This window comes from Uloborus diversus, chromosome 7 (genome assembly GCF_026930045.1).
Source record: "Uloborus diversus isolate 005 chromosome 7, Udiv.v.3.1, whole genome shotgun sequence".
NCBI lineage: Eukaryota > Metazoa > Arthropoda > Arachnida > Araneae > Uloboridae > Uloborus > Uloborus diversus.
In genome coordinates, this window is record NC_072737.1 from 114,327,964 (window position 1) to 114,353,426 (window position 25,463).

General features: G+C 35.2%; 1 protein-coding gene across 1 annotated transcript in view; it reads left to right on the plus strand.

Annotated features, from left to right (window-relative positions):
• The window catches only part of LOC129226842 (nose resistant to fluoxetine protein 6-like), a 151,830-nt gene that overhangs the window by 12,710 nt on the left and 113,657 nt on the right, over positions 1–25,463 (plus strand). The window contains exons 2-5 of the mRNA XM_054861472.1: positions 6,202–6,435; positions 14,611–14,858; positions 21,431–21,545; positions 24,058–24,145. Coding sequence (XP_054717447.1) covers positions 6,202–6,435; positions 14,611–14,858; positions 21,431–21,545; positions 24,058–24,145 — 685 coding nt within the window. The remainder of the gene's footprint in view (positions 1–6,201; positions 6,436–14,610; positions 14,859–21,430; positions 21,546–24,057; positions 24,146–25,463) is intronic.

The following is a 25,463-nucleotide window of genomic DNA, read 5'->3' on the forward strand; positions in this document are numbered from 1 at the left end:
TCAGTTTCACGGACCGGATGTGCCCCGTGGGCCGTAGGTTGGGCACCACTGGTAAATAATATTGTAAGAAGTGAAATAAAAAAAAGGAATACTCCGGTATCATCATTAGTTTTCGAGCTGTAAGAGTATAATTATAATACTGCTCTTGCAATGTTTCGGACGGGGAGGGGGAGCAATAGGGGTAGGGACATTGCGTTTTTTTAGTGTATACTTAGTATACTAAGATCTTGAAAAAAAAATCAGCTTTCCCCTATTTAGTTGGAACACGAAAAGCGTATAATCATAGTACTGCTCTTGCAATGTTTCGGAGGGGGGGGGGGGGGTTGAAGAGGTGTGAGGGTCGGGACTTTGTCTTATTTTAGTGTATACTTTTTGTACAAACATCTTGAAAAACATCTGTTTTCCCCAAATTAGTTGCGACACGAAAAGCGCATAGTCATAGTACAGCTCTTGCAATGTTTCGGAGGGGGTGGGGAGGAAAGCAAGAGGGGTGGGGATCGAGGCTTTGTACTTTTTTAAAGACACCATTACGTACTAACATCCTGCCAAAAGTCAGTTTCCTCTTAATTAGTTGCGACACGAAAAGCGTGCAATCATAATTCTGTTCTTGCAGTGTTTCGGAGGGGGTGAGGGGGGGGGAGAAAGAGTGATGGGGGTCGGGACTTTGTTATTTTTTGAAGAATACATTACGTACTAACATCCTGCCAAAATTCAGCTTTCTCTTAATTAGTTGCGACACGAAACGCGTACCGTCATAGTACTGTTCTTGCAGTGTTTCGGAGGTGTTGAGGGGATGTAGAAAGAGTGGTGCGGGTCGGAACTTTGTACTTTTTAAAAGAATACATTATGTACTAACATCCTGCCAAAACTCAGCTTTCTCTTAAGTAGTCGCAACACGAAAAGCGTATAATCATAGTACTGCTCTGGCAATGTTTCGGAGGGGGTGGGGGGAAAAAGAGGGGTGAGGGTCGAAACTTTGTATTTTTTTATTGTATACTTTACCTGCAAAAAATTAGCTTTCCCTAAATTAGTTGCGACACGAAACCTTTATTGACTGGGCTAATAGTCGTAGATGACGAAATTTATCCAACGATTGAAGTACCCTTCAATGAGAACGATGTATTTACGAGACTGGATTTTTGAAAGGAGAGTTCATGAGTAAACTCAAATACTTAGCCTTTTAAAACCATGTCATAATGAAAACTTCGTTTTTCCTGTGTTTCTCATATGTATGAATCTTTTGCTAAGTATACTTTTTTCAATTTATAGAATGAGTTTATATAGTAAACTCGTATGTTCCGTTGATGACGGACTTGAATTGAATGCAATTGGATGCCCGTGTCACGAGCTTTTAAAATCTAGTATCTCAATGTCGCAGATGTTTTTTGTGGATCGATCAAATCTTTTGTTAATCTAGATGCAATTACTTTCTTTATTCCGGTACAATTCACGAATAGTAATATTTAGTAATAATAACTAAATATTTAATAATATTTAGTTTAAAACAAAACTCTAAAGATTACAGAAAGTTTAGTCCGATAGCGTTACTTGTTTAAAATTCATTTACGAAGAACTTTCACACAAAAAAATTGAAAATTTAAATCCTTGTAATGCTCTCCATAAAATTCCATGGCTTTACAAAACGAATCATTCACCACTATACCGTTAATATTGTCGGTTAATCTAGTCTGCATACTGTATTTTTATGTTTTTACATATAGCTAATGTAAAATATAATTATGCAATGGATATAAAATAAATTTTATACAACATTAAAAGCTAATATTTCTATTTATTTATTCACTTATTTATGTACGTACATGTACACTTTATGTTTATACTTGTAGTCACCCATCAGTCATCATCTACTAGTTGTCAATTGACTCAACTACATATTTTTTTATCATTTATTAACATTAGATATTTTCATTAGCTATGCTTTCATTTCTTTTGTATACATATGTCTCTCTTTTTAAGCAATTTATATCTATATATTTAGCTATCCGCCCAGCAGCAGAACTTTTTTCAGCAGTCTACGATGCAGATTAAAAAACATCAAAAATAGTCTGCAAGATAAACCAGTATTACTCCCCCTAAATCAACTGTAAAACGCAATGAGATATGCATATAAATGATATGCTGAACGTAAAAGCTAAATACAAGCTACCTGTTTATTATAATCAAGAAAATACGGTACAGATACTCATTCACTGAAGTTCATGAATGTTTTTTCTTTAAAATTTTAGTTTTTCATATTTTTTCTCATTAAAAAAGGAATAGTCTAGAGACTTTGTGAAGAATCTGTGACTTACGTCTCAACGTCACGCTGTTTCTGTTGCCGGGCAAATCTGTACAGTTGACAACTTATGTATTCATAAAACCTCTGTTGTTGTTGCATGCCCCCATGGTCAGCAGAGCTAGACCAGGTCCATGAGTTTGTTTACCCTCAAGAAATCCAGCACCGTCACTGGGTCTTCAGTCAAATCCCTCCTGGAGAGCCCCAGGCACGACAGTATATGGTCAGGCGAGGCCTGCTCAACCGAACACTTGGAATAAGTCTGAAAGGTCTTCGACCCCTCCGAAAATTTTTAAGTTTTAAGATGTCCACTACGAAAACGGGCAAGAGTTGTTTGTTCCTGTCTGTTAAACCCAGGGGTCAGGGAGCCACCAGGTCGTGAACATCTGTACCAATGGTGCTCTGGCTGGATAATCCAAGTCATATTATCCCTGTGTTTAATTTTTGAGTGGAAGGTGATTGATGCCGTTGGCTCTGAGACCTCAGCAGCACCAGCTTTCGCCAAGGTATCCGTGATCTCATTACCTTCTATTTCTACATGGGAAAGGATCCACTGCATGTGAATTTGATGAGAGACGGAAAATTGTTTTAGTTTGTTGAGTATTGAAACTCCTTCACTATCTCTCACACTTTGTCATCTGGTCAGGTGCTGTATTGCACTTCTGCTATCGGATAGAATCCAAATTTCGGTTCCGTGGGGGAGAAGCTCCAGAGAGTCTAGGGCTTCATCAATGGCTAATAGCTCACTGCGGAACACAGAGCAGTAATTAGGGTTTCTCCTCTGAATCCTCAAGTCAAGATTTTGCGATTTGATGTAAATTCCACTACCAGAGTGGTTATTATCGTCTCTACTGCCATCCGTGTAGACTCGGATAGCGTCAATTGGAATCTCTCCAATTCTCTCTAGAACTACTTGTCTTAAATAGGCTGGAAGATCTGTTTGTTTATTCACTTGAACCGGTAAGTCAGGATGGAAAAAGACGCCGTCAAGATAATCCGCTGGGTCTAGACATTGTATCAGATGATGTGATTCCACGGTATTATCGATTATATTAAAAGAGGCTAATTGGCTAAAGGGACTGTTCCTTCTGAGCCTTTGATTATTACGCCAGTTTTCGAAGTAAATAGAGGTACGATTTTGTGTACCAAGAGCTCTGAGCTTGTTGTAATATTTTGTTAGGTATGCTCGTCTCCTAAGACTTAGCGGCTGAAGATTTGCCTCGTAAAGCACAATATCACTAGGACAAGTGTTTCTCAGCTCGGTAATAATCCGGGCAGCACTGAGCTGGACTTTTTCGAGTTGTAGCAGAGGCAGAGCAATAAATTGGGATGCCATACTCTAAGATTGGTCTGATTAGTGAGATATACGTGTTTCTGATTGTTCCAGCATCAGACCCCCAATCACGCCCAGAGAAGTACCTCAAGATGTTTAGTCTCTTTCTAGCCTTAAGCACAAGATGAGATCAATATGACTGTTTCCCAGTATTTCAGGGTCCAACACAAATCCCAAATATTTTGGATGTTTATCCACATTCAGCAATTGACCATTCAGTAAAATATTGGGATGGTAATTATAGATCCTTCTGTTAAGAGTAAAGAAGGCTACCACAGATTTAGTTGGATTAAAACATAGCTTGTGATCATCAGAGAAATTCCAAATGTCTTCTAAGACTTGGTTATTGACACTCTCCAAGCTCTTCACGTCAGAATCGGACTTCCAGAGGACAATGTCGTCCGCGAAAGCGCCAACTTCACATTTTTCCTTAATAATTCTTTCAATGCCTGATAAGTAAAGTGAGAACAGAGTTAGACTCAGCACTGACCATTGAAGTACCCCTTGAGAGATCCTTAAACTCCTGGAGAGGGAATTGTTATACTTCACTTTGATAAATCTATTTCTCAAGAAATCGTATATCCAGGGAAGAGCTTTACCACCAATTCCAACTTTTTTAGATAGTTTTATAATTAGTAAACTATTCCAGACTCTGTCAAAAGCTTTTGACAAGTCCAGGAAGACTGCGATTGTACGATTAGTCGGTTTCCTGTTTTGGGCATGGGGCATCTCTAATCCCCTGACAGAAGTAAAGTAATTGGTCAGTAGTGCAATGTCCCTCTCTGAAGCCGTACTGCTCCTCTGAGAAAAGATTGTGCGAATGTAGGTGAAAAGTGAGTCTTCTCGGAACCATTTTCTCCATGAGTTTGCATGCAATACTGGTTAGGGTTATAGGTCGATAGCTCTCCGGGGAGCTGTCGGTTTTGCCAAGTTTCTTAATAGGTATGACTGTCGCTCTCCTCCAGTCCCTAGGAAGATGTCCCTTATTCCAGGAACAATTAATAATATCCAGGAACCTTTGTCTTCCAAATTCACTAAGATGATCTAACCATTTGACCATGAATGCTGTCAGGTCCAGGTGATTTATTCAGGCTAGTTTCTCTAACTGCAGCCTTGAGTTCACTCATGCCAAAATCTTTACTGAAAATGTTTTTTTGACAATGGTTATTGCTACGGCAGCCATGTACAATATCTCTTGCCTTGATTTTGACTTTTATGTCTTTGTCAGTAAAGTTCAATTTACTTATTCGTTGGTAATGTAAACCTAACAGGTTGGCAGCTTGTTCATCGTTCTCGGACATGTCAACACTGTCACTCTGGATTGTGTTACTCTGCTCTACCTGTGGTTGTTCTTTGCTAATATTTTTAACCAGTTTCCATAGTTTTCCATTATCTGTTCTTCAGTCGAGTCCCGAGCACAATTCGTTCCATTTGTCACGTTTAATTTGAGCATATAGTCTTTTAATTTTTGTGTTGATTTTATTCAATTCAGTTCTTGCGAGATTACCGTTGTCCGAGCCCTTAGATTCAAGGACTCTTTTACGTTCCTCCAATAGAGGTTGTAGTAAGGGTGATTTGCTAGTTAAGTAGGGTTTTTTCCCTCCTCAATTGACCCCGTGGTATATATTTCCTGGCTGCTTTTAAGATCGCTGATTTAAATGAGCACCAGTTCCATTCTACACTGTCTCTGAGAGGATTCCTCTTTAACTCATTGTCAACAGACTCTGCAAATAATTGCCAGTCCGCTTGCTTAAAAATCCATTGTTTTTCTCTACTGGTGGTCACTAGTTGTCTCTTCTTTAGTTCAATTAATATTGGAAGATGGTCACTCCCCAAGTTGTTCAAGACCGTTCAACTACATCCAGGACTGATATCTGTGCTGACGATTGAAATGTCAAGAGCTTCTTTCGTGTTATAACTATATGAAGAATGAGCGGGAGTGCCATCGTTAAGAATAGTAAAGCCTCTGTCATCAATCATGTCAAGTAATTGATTTCCTCTTGTATTTGTTAAGGAGCAGCCCCATAAGGGGTGTTTGGCATTAAGATCTCCTAGGCAGATAGTACCTACATTAAGTAAGTCTTGTAGATCAATTGGAAGATTATTAAAGTCAGGGGGATGGTACATATTAAAGATATTAAGTGGTCTTTTTCTCCAGAAAATCCTTATACCTTGAATCTCGAGATTGGATCCATCAATTAAATCTCGATTTGTATCTATACTCCGATATTTGATGTCTCTGAGAACAAAAGCCAATCCTCCGCCACTCTTGCTCTGTCTATCTACCCTATATATGTTGTAACCCTTGATTTTGAGGGAAGTGCAAGTCTTCAGCTTAGTTTCCTGCAGGGCTATAATTTGAAACTCCCTCATCCAGTACAATTTCAAGTGCCTCATAAAACCTCTTGGGATAGCAAATACAACTTTGGTCACAAATCAGTGACCCATGCTAAAAAGTTTAAATACCACAATTCAATCCCTGAATCATTTAAATCTTAAACAGATTTTGAGACTAAAATGCGTTAAAAATTTACCGCATTGCTTATTGATTTTCTAAAATTTATTTATTTAGGTTTAGAGACTCTGGTAAGCGGTGTTGAAGAATCTGAACTGCCTTCATCTCAGGTACTACAGCAATGGGTGAACCTCGAGGAGAATTTCAGAGAGTCTGTAGACGCTGTAGTTCGACAAGCATTACCACTACTGGTCCGAGCTTCTTCAGAGATGCAACTGAGCAACGGTTGTTACACTAGTTTCTTTCAATTGCTGCTGGGATTGAGAAGACTGAGACCATGGGCTTTCCAAAGTAAGTAGAATGACGACGCAAAGCCTTTTTGCTTGATTGTTTCTTAAAACGCCGAATGAGGTAACTTTGTTTTAAGTGGTTATTTCGTTGATCTATATCAAAGTATATTTCCTTTCCAGCTTTTCAGGAACTAACTCGTCACTCCCCAGCCCAGGAAATCATTTCAAATTTCATTGCAATATGAACAAAAAATATTAACGTTTGAATCAAGTGTCTATTAGACATACTACAATAATAGCGGTTAAGTGACAAACTGTAGAGTAAAAGCAGTAAGTTACCGACCGTAAGCCGGGCTACGGCAGAACCATATGCTATACAACAGACAACCAGGTTATCACCCCCCGGTTATGCTGGGAAGCAGATGTTATCTCATTGAAGATGAGAGCGTCAACAAACTGGTAGATAAAATAAATTCATCTGACCAGCGAGTGACCGCAGCATGGGGCGGTTTGAATCGTGTATTGAAGGCAATGCCCAAACTGCTAAATACCAAAACTTTGCCTTCAACTCACGAGTCGAACCGCACCATGCTGCGAACGCTCGCTGGTCAGATGAATTTATTTTATCTACCAGTTTGTTGACGCTCTCATCTTCACTGAGATGATATCTGCTTCCTATGCTCGGTTATTCACTAATCCAGACTGCAGAGTTCTAATAGGAACGAAACTGCAATCTCTGAATGTGATAACCGGGCTGTCTGGTATATTGGATAGAGTAAAATTTACTCGAGTAAAATTTACCCTAGGCCAGCAGTTCTCAACCTTTTTCCACTTGCGAACCCCTTCTAAAATCAGAAAAAGTTAGCGAATCCCTTGTACAGTAACTCATGAGTAACAGGCAAACAGGCAAAAAAAAAAAAAAAACACACACACACACACACACACACACACACACAATAGAAATTGGTATAATGATTTTATATATAACAAGAACGAAAACCTAATTGCAAAATACAAACATCGCTACGAACTAAAATGGTAGCTAGAAAATGAATACAAAACAAATTCAACAAAAGCAAACTTAATATAATTTCTGGAAATTCAGTCATTTTTCAAATTTAAAAAAAACTCTTAAAATGGGATATTTGTGGAACAAAGTTCATATATATATATATATATATATATATATAAGTCTGCTCAAATATTTGACAGTTTCAGTCGTATTTCAGATTCAGCATTTAATTTGCTCTTGTATTGATCTCTGTATATGTTGAAATTCTTCTTCACATAGAATCGTTGTCCAAAGGGGTAGTAAATTTTAAAATGTCTTTTTCAGCCATAACAGTACGTTTATAGTAGTGGATTTACCATGTAGCAATTTGCTCAATCGCGAGGGGCCCCAATGGACATAGGGACCTTGAAGGGTATCGAAGAAGGAACATGAAAAATCTGTTATATATTTTTCTGTGCATCTCTAAGGGGCCACAAAACCGCATTGCGACGGCCCAAACACCTTTAAATTCGCCGTTGTACATTTATATGTAACGCTAAATCTGACGTCGGTTAAAGAATAATCTTTAAAATTACCTTTCAGACAGCTTGTCTCAGATAAACTAAAAGATATTTTTACTTTGAGTCAAGTTAAATAGGTCTCTAAATTTATGTCTTCTTGAAAAAGACTGCGAGTCTAGCTATTTTATAAAAAATAAAGCGTATACATCAATCGTTTGAATACTGAAAAAATTTCTTGTCGGTATACTAAAAGTGCAGAACTTAATATGTAAGTACATTGAAAAATTATAAAATCGCTTATAATTAATTTTATTACACCAAAACTATTTTTTGAAAACAAATTTACTTTTAAGCTCACTTCTTACAAGGGAAATTTTTCTGTACAAATTTCATGAATCCCTTTTTTATTTACGGCATAAATTATGTTGCATTGTTTAATTCCGCTGTTTTTTTTTTTTTTTTTTTTCGATTTGCTTGATTTTGAACTTCTAGTAAAGTCACCCTGTTGATTTTTAGAGTTAAATAACTGTGAGTGTTTGAAGATATGTTATGACACTCGTCATTACACTTGTTACTCGACTTTGTGACCTCGTTAGAGGGAGATAGTTGAAATTAAATTTGTACTACCTTACTCATCTTATTTATTCATAATCAAATATTTTAGGACATCACTTAATGCTTAACTTTTTACTAAAAATTCTATTAATTTACATCATGCTTCAAATTTTATTTTATCTCTCGCTGCCGCGTGAATTTTCCAAACAGCAAAAATAATTGCAATGCCGTAGTGATAAAAATAAACAAAACACTCACAAAGGTTATTGGTGAACTGGTGATTAGAAAAATCTCCAATGCAAATTCTCACAAATTAAAAGTGTTCTTAGTGTAACTAAATAACTTGTTGTTGTTGTTTCTAATCCCCACTCAACTACTTTTTGGCTAAACCAGGTTCATGACTCCAAATGTTCTCAGAAATCTTCAACGAAAAGTGGACACTCAATAATGTCCTCCTTATGTATACCCAGGCAATTTAGAATATAGCTGGATGAAGTCTGTTCGATGTTGCATTAAGTGCAGGTGGATTACATCTTTCAACTTAGCTGATATCTAACAAATGTTCGTCGGGGGGGGGGGGGGAGGTCAGGGAAAAACCTGGATATTGTGGTTTGTACAGTCTTTGTCAAGTGTGTCAAAAGTGTTGTCAAGACCAGAGCACCACTAGGGATGTCTCTGCTGTATCAATCATGTACCAAAAAAATCTTCCAAGTCTGAAGATGTGAATTATTAAACAAAATGTCCACACATAAAAGTTCTAATTGTAAAATGAACTACTCTTCTTCATGCAAGATGTTAGACGAAATTTCTTAACGTGACAATTTATACTTTAATTTGAATCGAGATTTCGGTGAAAGTAGAAATTCGCTGATCGAAATCATTTTAACTAAACCGGGAAAATGGTGCGTTCTTTTGTGAAAAACTACAAATCTTGGTGAAACGTTGAACCTTTACTTTTAGCAGTGATGAAAAATACCATTCTTTGCACCTTTCTTGCAAAAAAATCTTTCTGGAAAGCCACTAGTGGAGAATAAAAATTAGTATTCATTTTGTGATGCATTATCCAAATTGTTAAATAGTCGCTTTACTAATTTTTAGTTTTGATACCTAATTAAAAAATGGCTAATTATTCTAAAGTTTCTCGCCAAAATTCCACGGGATCCCCTGGAAAAGTTACACCCCTGCATACCTAAGGCAGTCTTGATACTAAAAATTAACATATAATCTATAGCCATTATGTAATGTTCTTGGTAGACTTCATAGAAAAATTCAAAATATTTCATACAATCCCTAACAGTTGACACAGAATTTAGGGTACCAGTCATACACTTTGCATTATCGATAGCTCTACACAACTCTCAAAGTCATTTTAGAACTGCAATGGATTTTTAAGGGCGATTTCAATTACGTGCATAGATAATTTTTGGTACAAAGAAACAAAATTTTGTAAAGTGAGGAAGCGAAAAAAATTTTGAAAGCGAAGGAAGAACAAGCAACGATGAAATTGAAAATTTAAAAAAAAACCCGACTGAGTTGCAACTGTAAAATCTAGAGGGAAAATTGAAAATCCTTCCTTTTAAAAGCCTTATATTACTAAAAATCAATGTCAAGTATTTTATTTGCTATTGAATAGAAACTGGCAACAGATAAACATTTTAAATCATTGCGTTTTATTTCCTTGTCGGCCAACAATGAATCCAGTCATCAATCGCATGAACAAAGGCTTAGCCGTTATTAAAATCTGCTTTAAAAAACGTTATAATTCAAATTGTATGAAACATGGAAGTTCCAAACTCATTCTATCAGACGCGGAAAAAAAATTCTCTTCACCTTGGTATTAAATTTTAAAAATTTTAACTATGTTTTCACTGCAAAAATCACGAAAAACCTTTTAGAGGTTTTTAATTAATATCTTCGTTAATTAATGTCATCCAAAGATGCAACCTAGCTAAGAACACTCTCGATCAACTCTCCCTTCGAACATTTTTTTTTTCTTTCAAAATCGGTCCATCCGTTTAGGCGCTAGACTGCCACAGACAGACACACAGATACACAAACGTATAACCCCCTTCCTTTGTGTGTCGGGGGTTATAAAACAAGATTTCTTTAAAATACTAAGCACCTTCTTGACTAATGCTTAACTTGACTGCTATCAATTACTTTACACCTGACTTCCCGATTCTACATATTTGTGAATTGCTAGCAGGCAATGTAAATGAATGGATATAAATGAATGCAATCAGGAAGACATTAAAAGCATATTCAACGCACAATATGACCTGATGTAATCTTTTCTCTCTCTCGCTTTTCAAACATGTTCGAAAGCATTTTATTTAGTAAGCGGGAGGACAGGTTTGAACTGAATGTCCACTCTATTGTCTGATGAAATTACATTGTGAGAAATTGTAGCTCAGTAAACATGTGTAACGTGGAATTTCAGGTAATGCTGGTGTTGATAAAAATTTAGTTAACTGTCCTAAATATCTTTCTCAGTAGCGGTTCATTTTTTTTTTCATTAATTGGGCAAGGTAAGTGATTTAAAGTACAACACAACTGTGCTAAATTAATAAATTATGAATGTTGAGCCAGGGTTAAACCTATTTCGCAAATTAAGTAAGTTCATTCTAATGTAGCAAAAAGACGAATAAATAGTGTTTCTCTTTTTTTTTTTTCAAATGGAGGTGTCTTTGTTCGAGATATGCTTGATTAAGGAAATATGAAAATAAGTGCTATATTTATTAAATATTCTTTCTGATTTTATCTGAATAAATTTCCTAAAATAAAACGATTTTCAGTCTATGGCATCTTTTTTTTTCATTACTTAAAGATAAAAGCTTATTTTTAAGGTTTAATTACCATGTTTTTCTTATGTTATTCATTATTATTTAAAGACAAAGCTCATTTGTTAACATATAATTTAAAAAAAATTTCCAAAGCACATTTCTCCAAGAGCTCTTAGACGAATTTAAGTACTCTAGTGGTAGTTACTGCATACTTTCTAGAAACATTTTTTTTAAACATGAATTATTATAACACAGACCTTGTACGTCAGATGTACATCAGGGCTAATAAAAATCCTGAATTGGTTTGAGAAATTTTATACGCACATATTGCAACAATTTTACTCATTATCTGTTTAAGATATTCTCTTCCTCCATCCTCAAAACTTAATAGTACAACGAACTCGCTTATAAAGAACACGAAGGGACTACGATGTTTTCTCGTTACAACGCAGCGAGTGCTCGTAAAAACCGAGTTCATGAAAAAGCATAAATATTTATACAGTTGACTCTCTCTTTAACGACTTTCAAGGGACCACAAAAAATCGTCCTTAAGTAGAAAACGTCCCTAAATAGAATGCTTTTAACACGACAGTGGACCATCTGGGACCGTGAAAAGTCGTCGTTAAATAGAGAAAGTCGTCAAATAGAATGTCGTTAAACAGAGAGCCAACTGTTACTTTCTTGGCTTGTTTTTTTTCTTCAATTTCTGTACCGTACCAAAGACATAAGTTAATTGCTTTGGTCTGCTTTATCCATTTTTTTTCTAGTGTAGTTGTTTCTGAATTAATATTCATCGCCTAAACATCGAAATTTGTACCCGTAGCTTAAAAAGACTGTTGGCGTTTCTTCGCGCATGAAAAGCCATTGAGTATGTTGGGGGTAATTCAGTTCCATTTCTTCTAATTTGTCGTTATGATTGTCAACTTCATTATTTTATTCATTTGCATTTGATTGATTTCGAGCTACAATACCCCCTGAAATCCATTTAAATAAAACAGAGAATATTATATGTATGTATGTTGTATGTGTGTGTGTGTATGTTCCCTATACAAATCCACAATTTTCGTCGGATCTGGACCAAATTTGCCAGGGCGGTACTTGGGCACCCGAGAAGGAACGTAGAGGGGGGGGGGGGAGTTGAACGCCAAAAGAGTACCGAACTGTTCAACTTTTAATTTTAAGACCCGTAAAAGTCGTTAAATGACTTTTTCTATCCAAAATAATTATTTGACTAGTTCGATTTTGGCGCCATTCGAAAGCCCACGAAAAATACCCATAAAGTTCAATCATTTCCTTTGAATTGCAAAAAAAAAAAAAAAAAATGCTGTAAAATCACAGGGATAAAAAAAAGCATCATTAAGCCTAATGGAATAAAAATATTTTGTCGAAAATTTATCGTTTGCGCGATCTCATTTTAAATTAGCGTGAAAACTTTCCTTTTTTTTAGGATTTTAGCTGTATTTATGGAGGGTTGCGTTTAATTTTTTCGAGAACTTTTGATTTGCCGTTTTCTTTCTCTGAGAATGATTATTTTGACGGGAAATTTTGTAGTATTTTTCTTTCCTCTAATGAAAGCCTGATTGTTGAACATGCGTCACTTGACAAAACTTTTATTTTCGAGGTAAACCGTGCAAAGCCGGGCAATGCAGCTAGTAAGTATCTTACAAGTGATAACTCTGACGTCAACAAATTTCTTATCTTAAAATTCTTTTATACTCCAAAAATTTAAAAAAAAAAATGCTATCGTCACTTGCTCACATAATTATAGATTAAAGTATAAGCTATAGAAATTTTATTAATCAGTAAAATATTGCTCGCTTTGGGCGAGTTTTGCTCATTAAAGGAGGGTTGTGCTTCCATAGACTTAACATTGCACCGACAAAATGTTCCCGATTTCTCGTGTTCAATCCGGGTTCGAGTTAAATCAGGGCTCAGCCATAAACGCATTCAGCTGTAAGACATAATCCGAGCCTCTGAAACTCCTATTAACTTCAATCACGATCGGACTTTTAAAAATAGCGAATGCTCTTCGCTGTTTTGGTGTATTCTCCAACAAATGATGTGCGTCAGTTAGTGTCTTATGAATTTCTTTCAAGTCTTGGGCATCAGGCCAAAATGTGAAAACGTAAGGATATAGACATTGACCGGGTGCACCGGACCGATAATCAAGATGAAAACATTTTAGAAATCATAGTCATGTAAACACATTTCTCATTTTAAACAATCTTGAGGATAATATAAACGCTGGGATTGCAAATTTCTGCAAGATCGGGGGGGGGGGGGAGTCTAAGGGAGTGCCATTCTATTCCAGAGACAGAAACTGAAGTACTTGTGGAAACAAGCAAAAACCATTTTTGCTGTGCACCCATATCATTTGTTTACTGATGGCATTTTCATGGCTTCACTTTATTTATATTAGAATTTCAATTTACTCCAAATTAAGTTTCTATAGACTCAGCGTTTGGCGATATTAACATGGTACTGTACCAACAGAAGAAGCTCAAAGTGCATACATGTTTAACAAAGTCAACATATTTTTTTCCCAAACACAGTAGCATATTTCTTTATTAGTATACTTCGGATAAAATTGAAATTGTCTTATACAGTTTGTGTCATAAATAGACGTAAATACTGTAAACTAGCGTAAAAACTGCTAAAGGCACATACCATGAGTATTAGCAAAGGATTTATTGAAAACCTATCATAGAAATGAAATATTACAAGAAAACATCGTTTAACGTTACAGCTGATGCTAGAAAACTCTTCTGTAGTATGGAATTGAAATCAAATCCACCGTCTAGAAGAGTGATGAATATCCTCATCGTATAATGTCTACCCTCTACTTTTGAATATCCATTATCATTACTGGATATTAACCAGTAATCAGTAATGATTCTGGGCCAACCCCGTAGTTAATCCGCTACTGGATGCACCCAATGTCTCGTCTTTTCCAATTATTACTATCCAGCTATTACTCAACCCCCGATTGGTCAAAACTTTTTTATAACCGTTACCAATTCCATGTATTAACTGTTTACTACTGTCAAATAAAGACAGCAAAACTCCTTAGTTCATTTTGTGAACTTTTTTTTTCCCACACACTTTTTTCCACACTTGATGCTACAAAAAGACCAGCAGTTTTCTATTTTTCCTTTGAATGCAGTTTCTGCTCGCATACAATGCTTTTTGAACAATTTCTATTTGCTGCTTGCAAACTTCTATTGTTTCTGTCAACATGATACAATATGAACAGTAGCACAGCTCAAAGTAAAATACAAATCATAAAATATAAGGCATTTGTTCGTAACATCTTTAATATTATTTATAACGTGGTCTCTTAAAAGAGCCAAAGAGAATTTTCGTTAATGTATTATTCCCATTTCTAGTGATTGACGCTTTTGGGAAACCTCCAGCTGGTATGCTTCAAGGAACAGTGACGTCATTTGGTGCTTATGACGAATGCGTCAACATTGTGGCCATGTCCGATTCAAAGAAGAAAAGTTATTCTCAGCAGTATTTTAGAGGAAAGTACTGTACTGTGGAAATCAAGCCTCCTTTACCACCCAAGCCTCAGTATTACACAATGTATCAACCTGTCAGCATACTTGCAAATTTTTCCAACGGCGATGATAATGTAAGTATATCATCTACCAACAACCATTTAAAAATGCATTAAAAGTTATGACCCAACTATTGTTTTGTGTAAAATATTTAAACTAAAATAATATTTCATAACTAGAGAATGTTTCAATGCGTTTTAAAAGGATGAGCTTCTTTTTCTGGAAAACAATTTTGCATTTAAAGAAAGCAAACACTGCATTGTTTAATCAGTCTGTAAATATGTAGAGCGCTTTTTTTTTTTTGATGTTTCAATTGATTCTCAATATTCAATACCTCTAAAACCTTGTTGAAGAAAGTGGTAAGATATATCCCCCACGAAAAATACTGTTTATCAACAAACCTATTGAATAAAATGTCTAATAAGAAAATATGATTTCTAATATTGATCTTATACCTCATTATTACAAAGATTTTAATAAAAAAAAATCGTCCAGAACTAAACGAGCCTACTTTCCCGTATACCACTATCCACTTTCTTGTATCTGATCAATATTCTCAAAATTAGCTAAAATTGCAAATTTTTTAAAACATTACTTTTTAACATTTTAACCTGATTTCAAGAAATAAAACATGTTTCGTTCATATGAAGAACAAGATGCGTAAAAATATATAAACAAACAAAGTAGTGAGCACCTTTTAAACAAAGCAGCTAATATATTTTTTCCACTAAAAAACATTTTTTATCGTTTTCAAAAAGAACGAAAAACAATAAGTTCATTAAAATACATTAAATAAAAAAAAAATCTTCTGTTTTTTCCCTTGTTGCCGAAAAATAATTTGAAAAATGAATAAATAAACTTTCAAAATAAAAAAAAGCAACGAAATATCAAATTAAAAAAAGAATTTTCATTGTTAAAATTAAACTTAAGTGTAAAAAAAAATAGGACAATAATAATTATTTTAAAGTAAAAACCATGGCTTTGGAAATGGGGTCCATCTCATTTTGAGACAAAAGAGTCAGATTCGGGAGTTGAAGGTTTTTAATTTTAAGACTTGGAGTCGGAATCGGTCATTTTCTCTTTAAGTCCGCAACTCCGCAATGTTTGCGGAATAGAAGTATTTTGGTATAAAGAAGTCGAAGTCGAAGACTTTAAAATTCCTAGAGTCGGAGTCAGTCATTTCCCCTCCGTGTCTATATTTTTGCCAAGACTACGGATTCAGAGTCGGAGTCCGACTAATTTTTGGGTACAGAAGTCGGATTTGGAGTCGACAGCCTTAAAATTGTAGGAGTCGGAATCAGAAGTTGGTCATCAATAGCTATTTCCAACAACATTTGTTTGAAGTTAATCCGCCGGGGTTCGGTTCGGGATCTGTATTGACTTTTAGTCTCACCGTAGGCACTAAAGGGATTTGAACTGTTCAAAATTGAACTGAAAATTGTTCAAACCAAAACTATATTTATATTCATGCTCTTCTCCAAAAAAATTTTTTCTATACAAAGTTGGTCTGAGGCGAATTCGCCTCTAAGTTCAGGATTTAAAAATGCTTAAAATTTGCACGTAGTCGCGAATGTTACATTTTTTGAACCGTTCAAAATTGAACTAAAAATTGTTCAAATCAGAAAATAAAATACTGGAATGAGGTGTCGTCGGCGAAATCTTTCAAAAAAAAAAAAAATTGAATTTAGATATCTTGAATTCAAATTATGTTTTTCACAATCACGAGTGTGTGTGTGTATGTAGACGTGTGTGTTTATGTGTGTGTGGGGGTATGTGTGTTTGTGTGTAGGGGGTATGTGTATGTTGTAGGCGTGTGTGTTTGTGTCTGCGTGCAGGTATGAGTGTGTGGGTAGTTGTGTGTATGAGTGTTTGTATGGGGGGGGGGGGGAGATGTGTATGTGTGTAGGCATGTGTTTTTGTCTGCGTGCAGGCACGAGTGTGTGGGTAGTTGTGTGTGTATGTGTAGGTGTCCGTATGTATGCGTGTGTGTGTATGTGTTTGTGTTTGTGTATGTGTGTGTAGGTGTATGTATGTGTGTGTGTGCATGTGTGTGTATGTATGCGCGTGTGTGCATGTGTGTGTATGTATGTGCGTTTGTGTAGGATATGGACGCAACCTGGAGACGGTTTTCCCTAGAGGAGCAGCATCGTGAGGCGGCCGGTCGACGGTGGTGCTGCAGAGGGTGCTGGCGGGAAAATAAAATGATAGCACATCAAAATAGTCAAATGAAAGCAATAGGCAATCGTGATTGCTCAAAAAAAAAAAACTGTTTGCTTGAATCGTACTATTTGTTCAAAGGTTATGGGGGGGGGAGAGGGGGAGCAGATGGGCCGACCGACAGACACACATTTTCCCCCTCTCAAAACACTACTTTCGAATAAATTGTTAATTGTTCGATATTTTTTTTATTAGTTTTTTTTTTATTTTTTTTATTTATTTTTTGTTTTTCCAATTTTTTAAAAATGCATTAAGCCTTTCATGCTTTTTTCTTCTTTCTCTGACTTTTACAGGGAAAGTAGGCTAAAAAGGACGTATAAAGCGTCAATCCAATTACAGAAAAACGCAAGCTATATCAGTAATTCCGTAGCCTGAACAAATGAATGCCACCCAATTAATTTTAACCTAAAGTGTATTAAGAGAAAAAAAAAGCAGAGAAAGTAAAAAAAAATGCGAGACGGAGAGCTGGAAAAAACACTCATAAATTAAAATGTAACCTAAGGAAAAGACTCATATAAAGATATGTGCGAGAGCCTTAATACTCTTGAAACGATTAAAAAATCTTGAAAAAATGGTTTGAGGCCGCAATTATAAGGATAGGGTATGGCCCCACGGAACAGCTAGAGCTTTGTATAACTTTCCTTGGATGCAATGAAAAGTTATCTATAAGATTTTGGGGAGACTATACAGTCGACTCCCGCTACAACGCGATCCGACTTACGCGAAATGGCTAGAACGCGATTTTTTCCCTCGGTAAAGAATTTTATTCCTAACGCGAATTCTTCACCCGCAACATGAAAATTTCCCGAAGGGAATCGCGGTTTTTTCGTGAATGGACCTTCATGCCTTTGGCATCACTGAGAGCGGAAGTTCCCACACCGTACTAATCTGAACATCGCTTATACTAATAAGTACTCCTCATTTTCCATTTATTTTTTTCATTCTATATGGGAAAGTTGATGAAATATAGTTGAGAGCGCTGTTTCATTTAAAGTTTATGAAGATAGGAAAAAAGAGAAAGTTTCAACAACTATAGTGCATTTGTTTTTCTTACTACATAATGTACGTACCATAGTGGTTTATTTTACGTCTTCCTTTCCCATTGATTATTGATTTTGTGCATCGTACAGATTTTTATGTTAAATAAAACGTTTTTTTTTAATACAATAAATAAAAATTCAATTTTTTTTATTTAAGAAACAGTAATGTATAGTTAAGAAATGCTTTTTAAGATTTTGAGGTGGTGTTTACAAGTGTCTTTAATCGTATGGGTATGTTTATAAAAGATTTTACACATACCCTTTTCCACAACGCGAAATTTCAACTTACGCGAAAGGTCTTGGAACGCATCCCTCGCGTAAGTCGGGACTCGACTGTACTGCAGGGCCCGATTAAGATATCAGGGGGCCCTAGGCCATGTGCTTTTTCGGGGCCCCTGTGTAGTCAACCCTTACAATTTTAGAAAGTGGTGAAAACAGCTTTATTTATTGGTTAAATAAAAGTAGCCATTTGGGGGCCCCTAAAAAGTGGGGGCCCTAGGCCACGGCCTAGTTGGTTTATTCAGTAATCAGGCCCTGCTGTACTGTCTGTGCTGCGGAGCTGGAAGGAAAATGACCGACTGCAACTCTTGACTCCGAAAATTTTAGAACCTTTTACTTCGACTCCTTTACCCCTGAATCAGTCCTATTCCGACTTCGACCCTGACTCCGCAGCCATGGCATTGCAGACTAGGAGGAAAACGACCGACTTCTACTTTTGAAATTTTAATATCCCCGACTCCGACTCCTTTACCCCCAAAAGAGTCCGACTCCGACTCCTTTACCCCCAAAAGAGTTCGACTCCGACACCTTAGCCCCTGGTCGTCAGGTAGATCTCTATCATGCCCAATCGAATTGAGATCAGAAGATTATGACGATATGGTGCTCACTGCTCATACACTGTACCGTTTCGGTTTCAAGTTTGTTCTAAAAATAAATAAATGATACATAGCAATGATAATGATTAACTAACTCAAAACATTATCACTTTAGACTATAAATTATTGTCACAGGTGTTTCATCATACAAAACAAAATGAATCTTCACTGTTTTCAAATCAACAAAAATCATCTAAAAACCCGTTTGATGATGGAAGAAAGACAATGACTTATATTTGCAGCACACTTTTAATTACCAACAACAAACGATGTTAAAGGGACTCGGTATCATAACCGGCATTCTTCACCATAAACTTTTGAGGCCAAGTACTCGGAGCTTTAGGCATTCAAACGGCAAAAACTCATTTGGCCTTAGAGCCTTGTCGGTGGACATAAACTTCCGGTTTAATTTCGCTCACGTTTCCAAACATGCTTTGTCGAAGCTCCACAGGTGTCAGTTACGTTTAATGACTCCAGTTCTCTTTTCTTGTTCGAATTCTTTTACGACCGAAGGCAAATCTCGAAAGAAGAGTTGTTACTTGTGGCATTGCGCAAGTTAGGCGGAGTGCCTAGCTTGTGCAATGCCATAAGTAACAGCTCTTAGTGAACTTCATGTTTGCTGTATCTATGTAGGGTAATGAAGTTTATTTATTTTTTTTATTTTATTTTTTATTTTTTGTAATAATGTTGCGAAATTTAAGCAGTTGTAATACCCTGATGATTTTCTGCTAATGAATATATTTTATTGAACCAAGCAGTTTACTTTCTTCAAATTGTGTAATATGATATATTTATATTTCATAGTTAATTTATATGTTATTTAGCTAGTGGTCTGCAACAGTTTTCGTCCGTTTTATTTAATTTTTTTCTAATTTAATTTTAAAAAAAAATGTTTTTTATCTCTTACTTTATTAAGTACATGTTATTAATTTCAATGGATTGCAGATGTTCTTGGTAAGCTTAACTGAAGATTCTCTACTTTAAACTAATGAAAAAAACTATTCCCAATTCTTTATAATAATTCTACAAACTATAATCAATCTTTATACAATCAGTCGATATTTGTTACAAAATCTTTAAATATTCTGAAATTCATTGATTTTTTTTTAATTGAGAGAATCTGATTATGTTCTTAGTAAACTACTTAAAAATTTTCTTTTGGAATTTATTCAATTCAGATTTCAATTTGGAATAAATTCAATTCAGATATTTTATGTTCTTTACAGCAAAGTGACATACATAAAAATACATTTTATAATTAGATACATTATGTAGGAAATGTGTACACAATTTCTTGAATTATGATTAATGGCATGTAGGTTTACTTTTCAAATCCTTTTATTAAGTTATTATTTATTCGATAACAACCAATATAATTTATAGTTATTTGAACTGTTTTGTCACTTATACTTTTTTAGCTAGATGAAGATACAAAACTAAATAGCACTAAATTTGCAGTGCTGAAATTTAACGAACACAATTTCGCACTGGTAAAGGTGTTGTACTTAGCATCATTGTTGTATTGTGGTACTTTGTAATGACAACATCTTCGAATGGCGAAATTTTCCCATGATTGATACCTCCAACCGCATGGTTTTCTGTTTAGCTAAAGATGACTTATTATTTTTTTATATTATTTAATGGCATATGTATATGGCTTTGACTATTTAAGTACTGACATTTTGACCTTAAAATAGACAACATAATTTCTAATGTAAAATATCGACTTGGAAAATATTACCAAAGAATTGGTTTGAACATCCCCCCCCCCACCCCGAAATAAGGGTATGTAGAGATTTTTCCAACTTCCCCTCCCCCTCGAGAACCTTTGGGAAATTAATGAATGGCTCCTAAGGTACAACGTATGAATGGTTCTTAATAATTAAGATGAGTACAGGTACATGGAAAAATGTTATAATCCGATATAGTCCTTTAAACACATTTAATGTTAGATAATTAATTCATTAATTCATTATTCATATATATAACTCATTATTCATGATTTAGTTCATTAACATGAACAAAATATTTTTTTGTTTCTTGGTACAAAATTTGTTTTAGTATATGACTGTTTCCTGAACCATGATGAGTGTCCATGGTACAACAGGATGTATCCCAAGGTACAGTAGGTTGTTGCACCTTGGGACAGTTTGGAACTTGGAACACCTACTTTAAATGGCTGGCAATATTTTATTTTCAAACTGTCTGAATTAAAAAAATATATATATTGCAGAGAAATATGCTGGGGCATTTTAATTTGACTTTTAGATTTTAAATTTGATTATAATAATTGACGTTAAAAATTAAAATATGAAAAGTGTCGCAAGGTACCACAGTCTCCCCTATAGAAATTCGCATGGCTTTCTGTTCAGCTGAAGATGAACTTATTATTTTAATATTGTTTAAAAGCATATTTATATTCAATTAGCTGTGTTAATCTTTCTTCATGATTATTATTTTTATTTGCATTTGCCGGAATACAATATATATATTTTCCTTGTTTCCTAACACCAGGTTATACGCCAAGCTGCTCGCCAAGCTCATGCTTTCTATTTCCTCACTTATCGTATGGATGTCTGTGTGCCATCTACTTGTACTCAAGATGATGTTAACAATATGGCTCAGTTTGGTAAGTGATATCTATAACTTTTAATTCGTTGAATAAAATGCAAAAAAGTAGCATATCGCATTAAAGGAAATTTAAAGCTCTACAACTTTGTGACACTTTTTATGAATACTGACCCTGGGAGGAACTAGAAGCAAATGTTTGAGAAAGAAAGAGAGTTTTCGGAAAATTATCAATTTTTCATGAGATATACCCGGATAATTATAGAAAACTTGACAAATATGTGTAGAAACAGTTTTATTGGAAGTTTATTTAACTTGAATTTTTATTTTGAACGCGTTTTTTCCACCGTTTCCTACATGCGCTTGAAAAACCCAAAATTTTCTTTCCCCCCTCCCTCCCAACTTTAGCTCAACCCCAGGGGCGGGGACTTTTAGTATGTTTACTTACTAATTACCTATAACAATATTCTGAAGTCAAAAATTATCGCATATTGTGTGTGTGTGCATACACTCTATACTGTATTCATTGATTGGACTACATATGTTTTTCTCAAACCATTAAAAGAGAGAGATGCCGCTTTCTAAAGACAACTCTGTGTCTGGGAGGGAAAGTGCAGAATGTGCACTTTTCTCAAAATCGAGATTCAAACACAATCACAACCTTTTACTCTATTCAGAGGGATAAATAACTGAGATTTTTATAAGCACAATGTAGTTTCTTAATACCATAAATGACAGTCCAATTATACAAATCATCGCGAAACAAGAACTTAAACGCATCCCCTGACTATTTTGTTTTGTGACATTAAGTCGTTTATCTCTCAAGTACAGAAATAAATAACAAAATAACAAGAAAAGTACAATAGCTTACTGATTCTGTTGAATAAACAAAAGAGAAAAAAAAGCACGACTAGGATGTATGTAATTTCTTACATCATTTAACGATATGAATAAATGTTGCCGCCGATAAAAACTAAGATTAAAAGATAATTTATTTTCTTCATCCTTTCTCTCACCGAAATTTTAGCTCTTGAAAAGAACTCATTTACGAACCATGGTGGCGTACATAGCATGGGTGACACCCAGGGCCGTAGTTTATGGTGTCACCCCCCCCCCCCCAAACACAAAAAAAGTAGAATTTTATGTAAACACTAAAATATGAAATTTATGCAATTTTTAGAAACAATTTTTTGTGTTATAACAAAATTTTAAGTAGGCTAATGTACAAAAGCAAATAAAAGTGGGAGGTCCGGGGAGATTCCAACCGAAATTTTTTCAAATTTGTAGTCTTAAAAATGCATTTTAGTTTCATATTTTTCAAAAACTAGCATTTTTACTTTGGGTATCACCTCCCAGACGGGTGACACCCGGGAGGACCGTCCCCACCCCCCTACCCCTCGTAGCGACGCCACTGCCTTCTAAATTCCGAACATATCTTTAAAGTACCCTAGTTAACTTAAAGAGATGGCTGCGGAGGTATTAATGTGAAATGCCTTGATTTTTTTTTACCTCCCCTTGTAAGGGACAGCATCTCTTCCCTGGAAATAATTTTTGATGTCAGGAAAAAAAGATGCATGTAAAATGTGCTTTTTTTCTCATGTTTTATCACCATTCTCAGTCAGTTATCGAAACGCTTTTTAATTATTAGGCGTGCGCAGCTGTAGAGATATTTTGTCTCATTGAAGAGCAAAAAAAAATTTTACGTATATTAAGCGTCATTCCTTCATAAATATATATACATACCATGTTTTATAGCAAACGGAGTTACTCGACGGCATCAGTACAGTTTAAAAATGCCGGATGTATTTGTGCACCACGTAAAACTGAGTATTCTAATGGCATATAATGGCGAAATGGGTGTAATGGAATAATGGCATAATTACCATTATACCATTACACCCATACAGTGCACTAATACGGACAAGAATCAGCTAGTGCATAGCTGCCAACGTATACGATTTAGCCGTACATTGTAAGATTTTCGGACGTTTTATACGATTGTACGGTCTTATGGCGGATTTGTACGAGAACTGCGCACCTTTTTTTTTTCGGATAACAGAATGGAGAACATTTTAATCTGTAGGAACTTACAGAAAAACTATTGTTTCAAACAAGTTGTTGATAGACAATTTTTGAAAACTGCAAAGTCAGCAACTTTTAAAAGTTTAAGTTCAAAGAAATGAATGTTTATTTATTTACTTATTTTTAAATTTGTTTATTTATTTTTTGCTTATAAAAGCACAGATCAAGTAAAGGTAAGGATTTGAAAATGTTATAATGCTTTAAATTTTAATACTTTTATTTATAATGGTGAAAAAAGCGTAGAAATAGTCACCGCATACATTGTAAGATTTTTTAAGTTGGCATGTTGGCAGCTATGCTAGTGCCAAACAGCATAGTGTTATTATTTGATTTTGTCCCACTATTTCTCTCATTTTATCCTGCTTTCCCGTTCTATATGTTTTTCAGTAGAGTTTTTTTTTTAATTATTAAAAAATTAGTCTATTATTGCTTTTCGATGACTATTACGTGTTTTTTTTCTGTACATACATTAATAAATGTACTATTTACAGCTGCGAAATACATCGATATTGAAGTTGCAGTGCCAAGATGCAGTGTCAAAGAAAATTTAGAATGGGACAGAAATCAAGTTATAATAATGTAAGTTTTTCGTTGTTGACAGAAACTAGTTCTTTAAATACCTTTCTAAACTTCAAGTTCAGAGTCTTCAAATATAGTTCTAAAAATTAAGTTCGGTACAGGGCAAGAAATATTTTTGAGGTTGTCCTTCAGTCCATTTACAACTATTATATCAAAATGACATCTTCCCGAACTAGATTTAGCCATCGAGGGTGTTTCAAAAAGGATGAACCGATTTAAATTTCGCACATTATAATTTTGTTTTAAGCGTAGGCACTTCAAATTAAGTGAAATTACAAAGATAAATATACATTCGACTCCCGCTACAACGACTTACGCGAAATGACCATAGCGCAAGTTTTTCTCGAGCGAAGAATTTTATAGTTAACGCGAATCCCTCACCCACAACACGACAATTTTCGGCGGAAAGTAGAAGATTTATTCATTCCTCATTCTTGTTCTTCCTCTTCTTCTGACGAGTTTCCTGACGCTCATGCAATGTCAGAGGAAGATTGATAACATTCTGATTGCATAGCATAAATCGTCACCATCTTCATATTTTAAGTTTTAAATATAATTACTGTAATTACTGTACAGTACTATTATAGTGCTGCATTTTATTATTACTTCATGTTATGGCGTACCGAACTTGTTTTATTTTATCTCTCTCTCATAATTTTGTGCATCGTAACAATATTTTATGTTGAATAATACAGATTAATTTAAATTACAGTAAAAAGTCACTTCCTTATGTAATAAATGGAAATATATAGTTAAGAACCACTTGAAAACCGTTTGAGGGGTGTTTACAAACGCCTAAAATAACTCGGTATGTTTACAAAAAATTCATAAACACACCCTTTTCCACAACGCGAAATTTCGACTTACGCAAGGGGTCTTGGAACGCATCCCTTGCATAAGTCGAGACTCGACTGTAGTTTTCTTTTTAAACCAAAATATCGGTGCTCAATATTTTCACCTTTGGAATGCAGTAAACAGTAGCTATTTCCGTCTGATATGCGGGAGTAATAGGGCTTGTGTAAAAGTGATTTTACTTCATCTAAACGACCATGTCTGAATTGTTAATACTTTTCGCGGTTGTAAATGCGACACCAGAATATTCTCGACGAAAAACAAGCTAAACTATCGTTGCTGACTCACACTTTGCAAATCTCAGACCACAAAAGATGTTTGTTTTTCAGTTGAAATTTTCACAAAAACGAAAGTGGCGGCTGAAACAGCACTAAAGGCAATGCTGTCGTTTCCAATATTTTAAAAGTATTTTTTTCTGAAAGAACATGCTTAAAAACATAGGATCTAACGGTTTTTTAAATAGTTT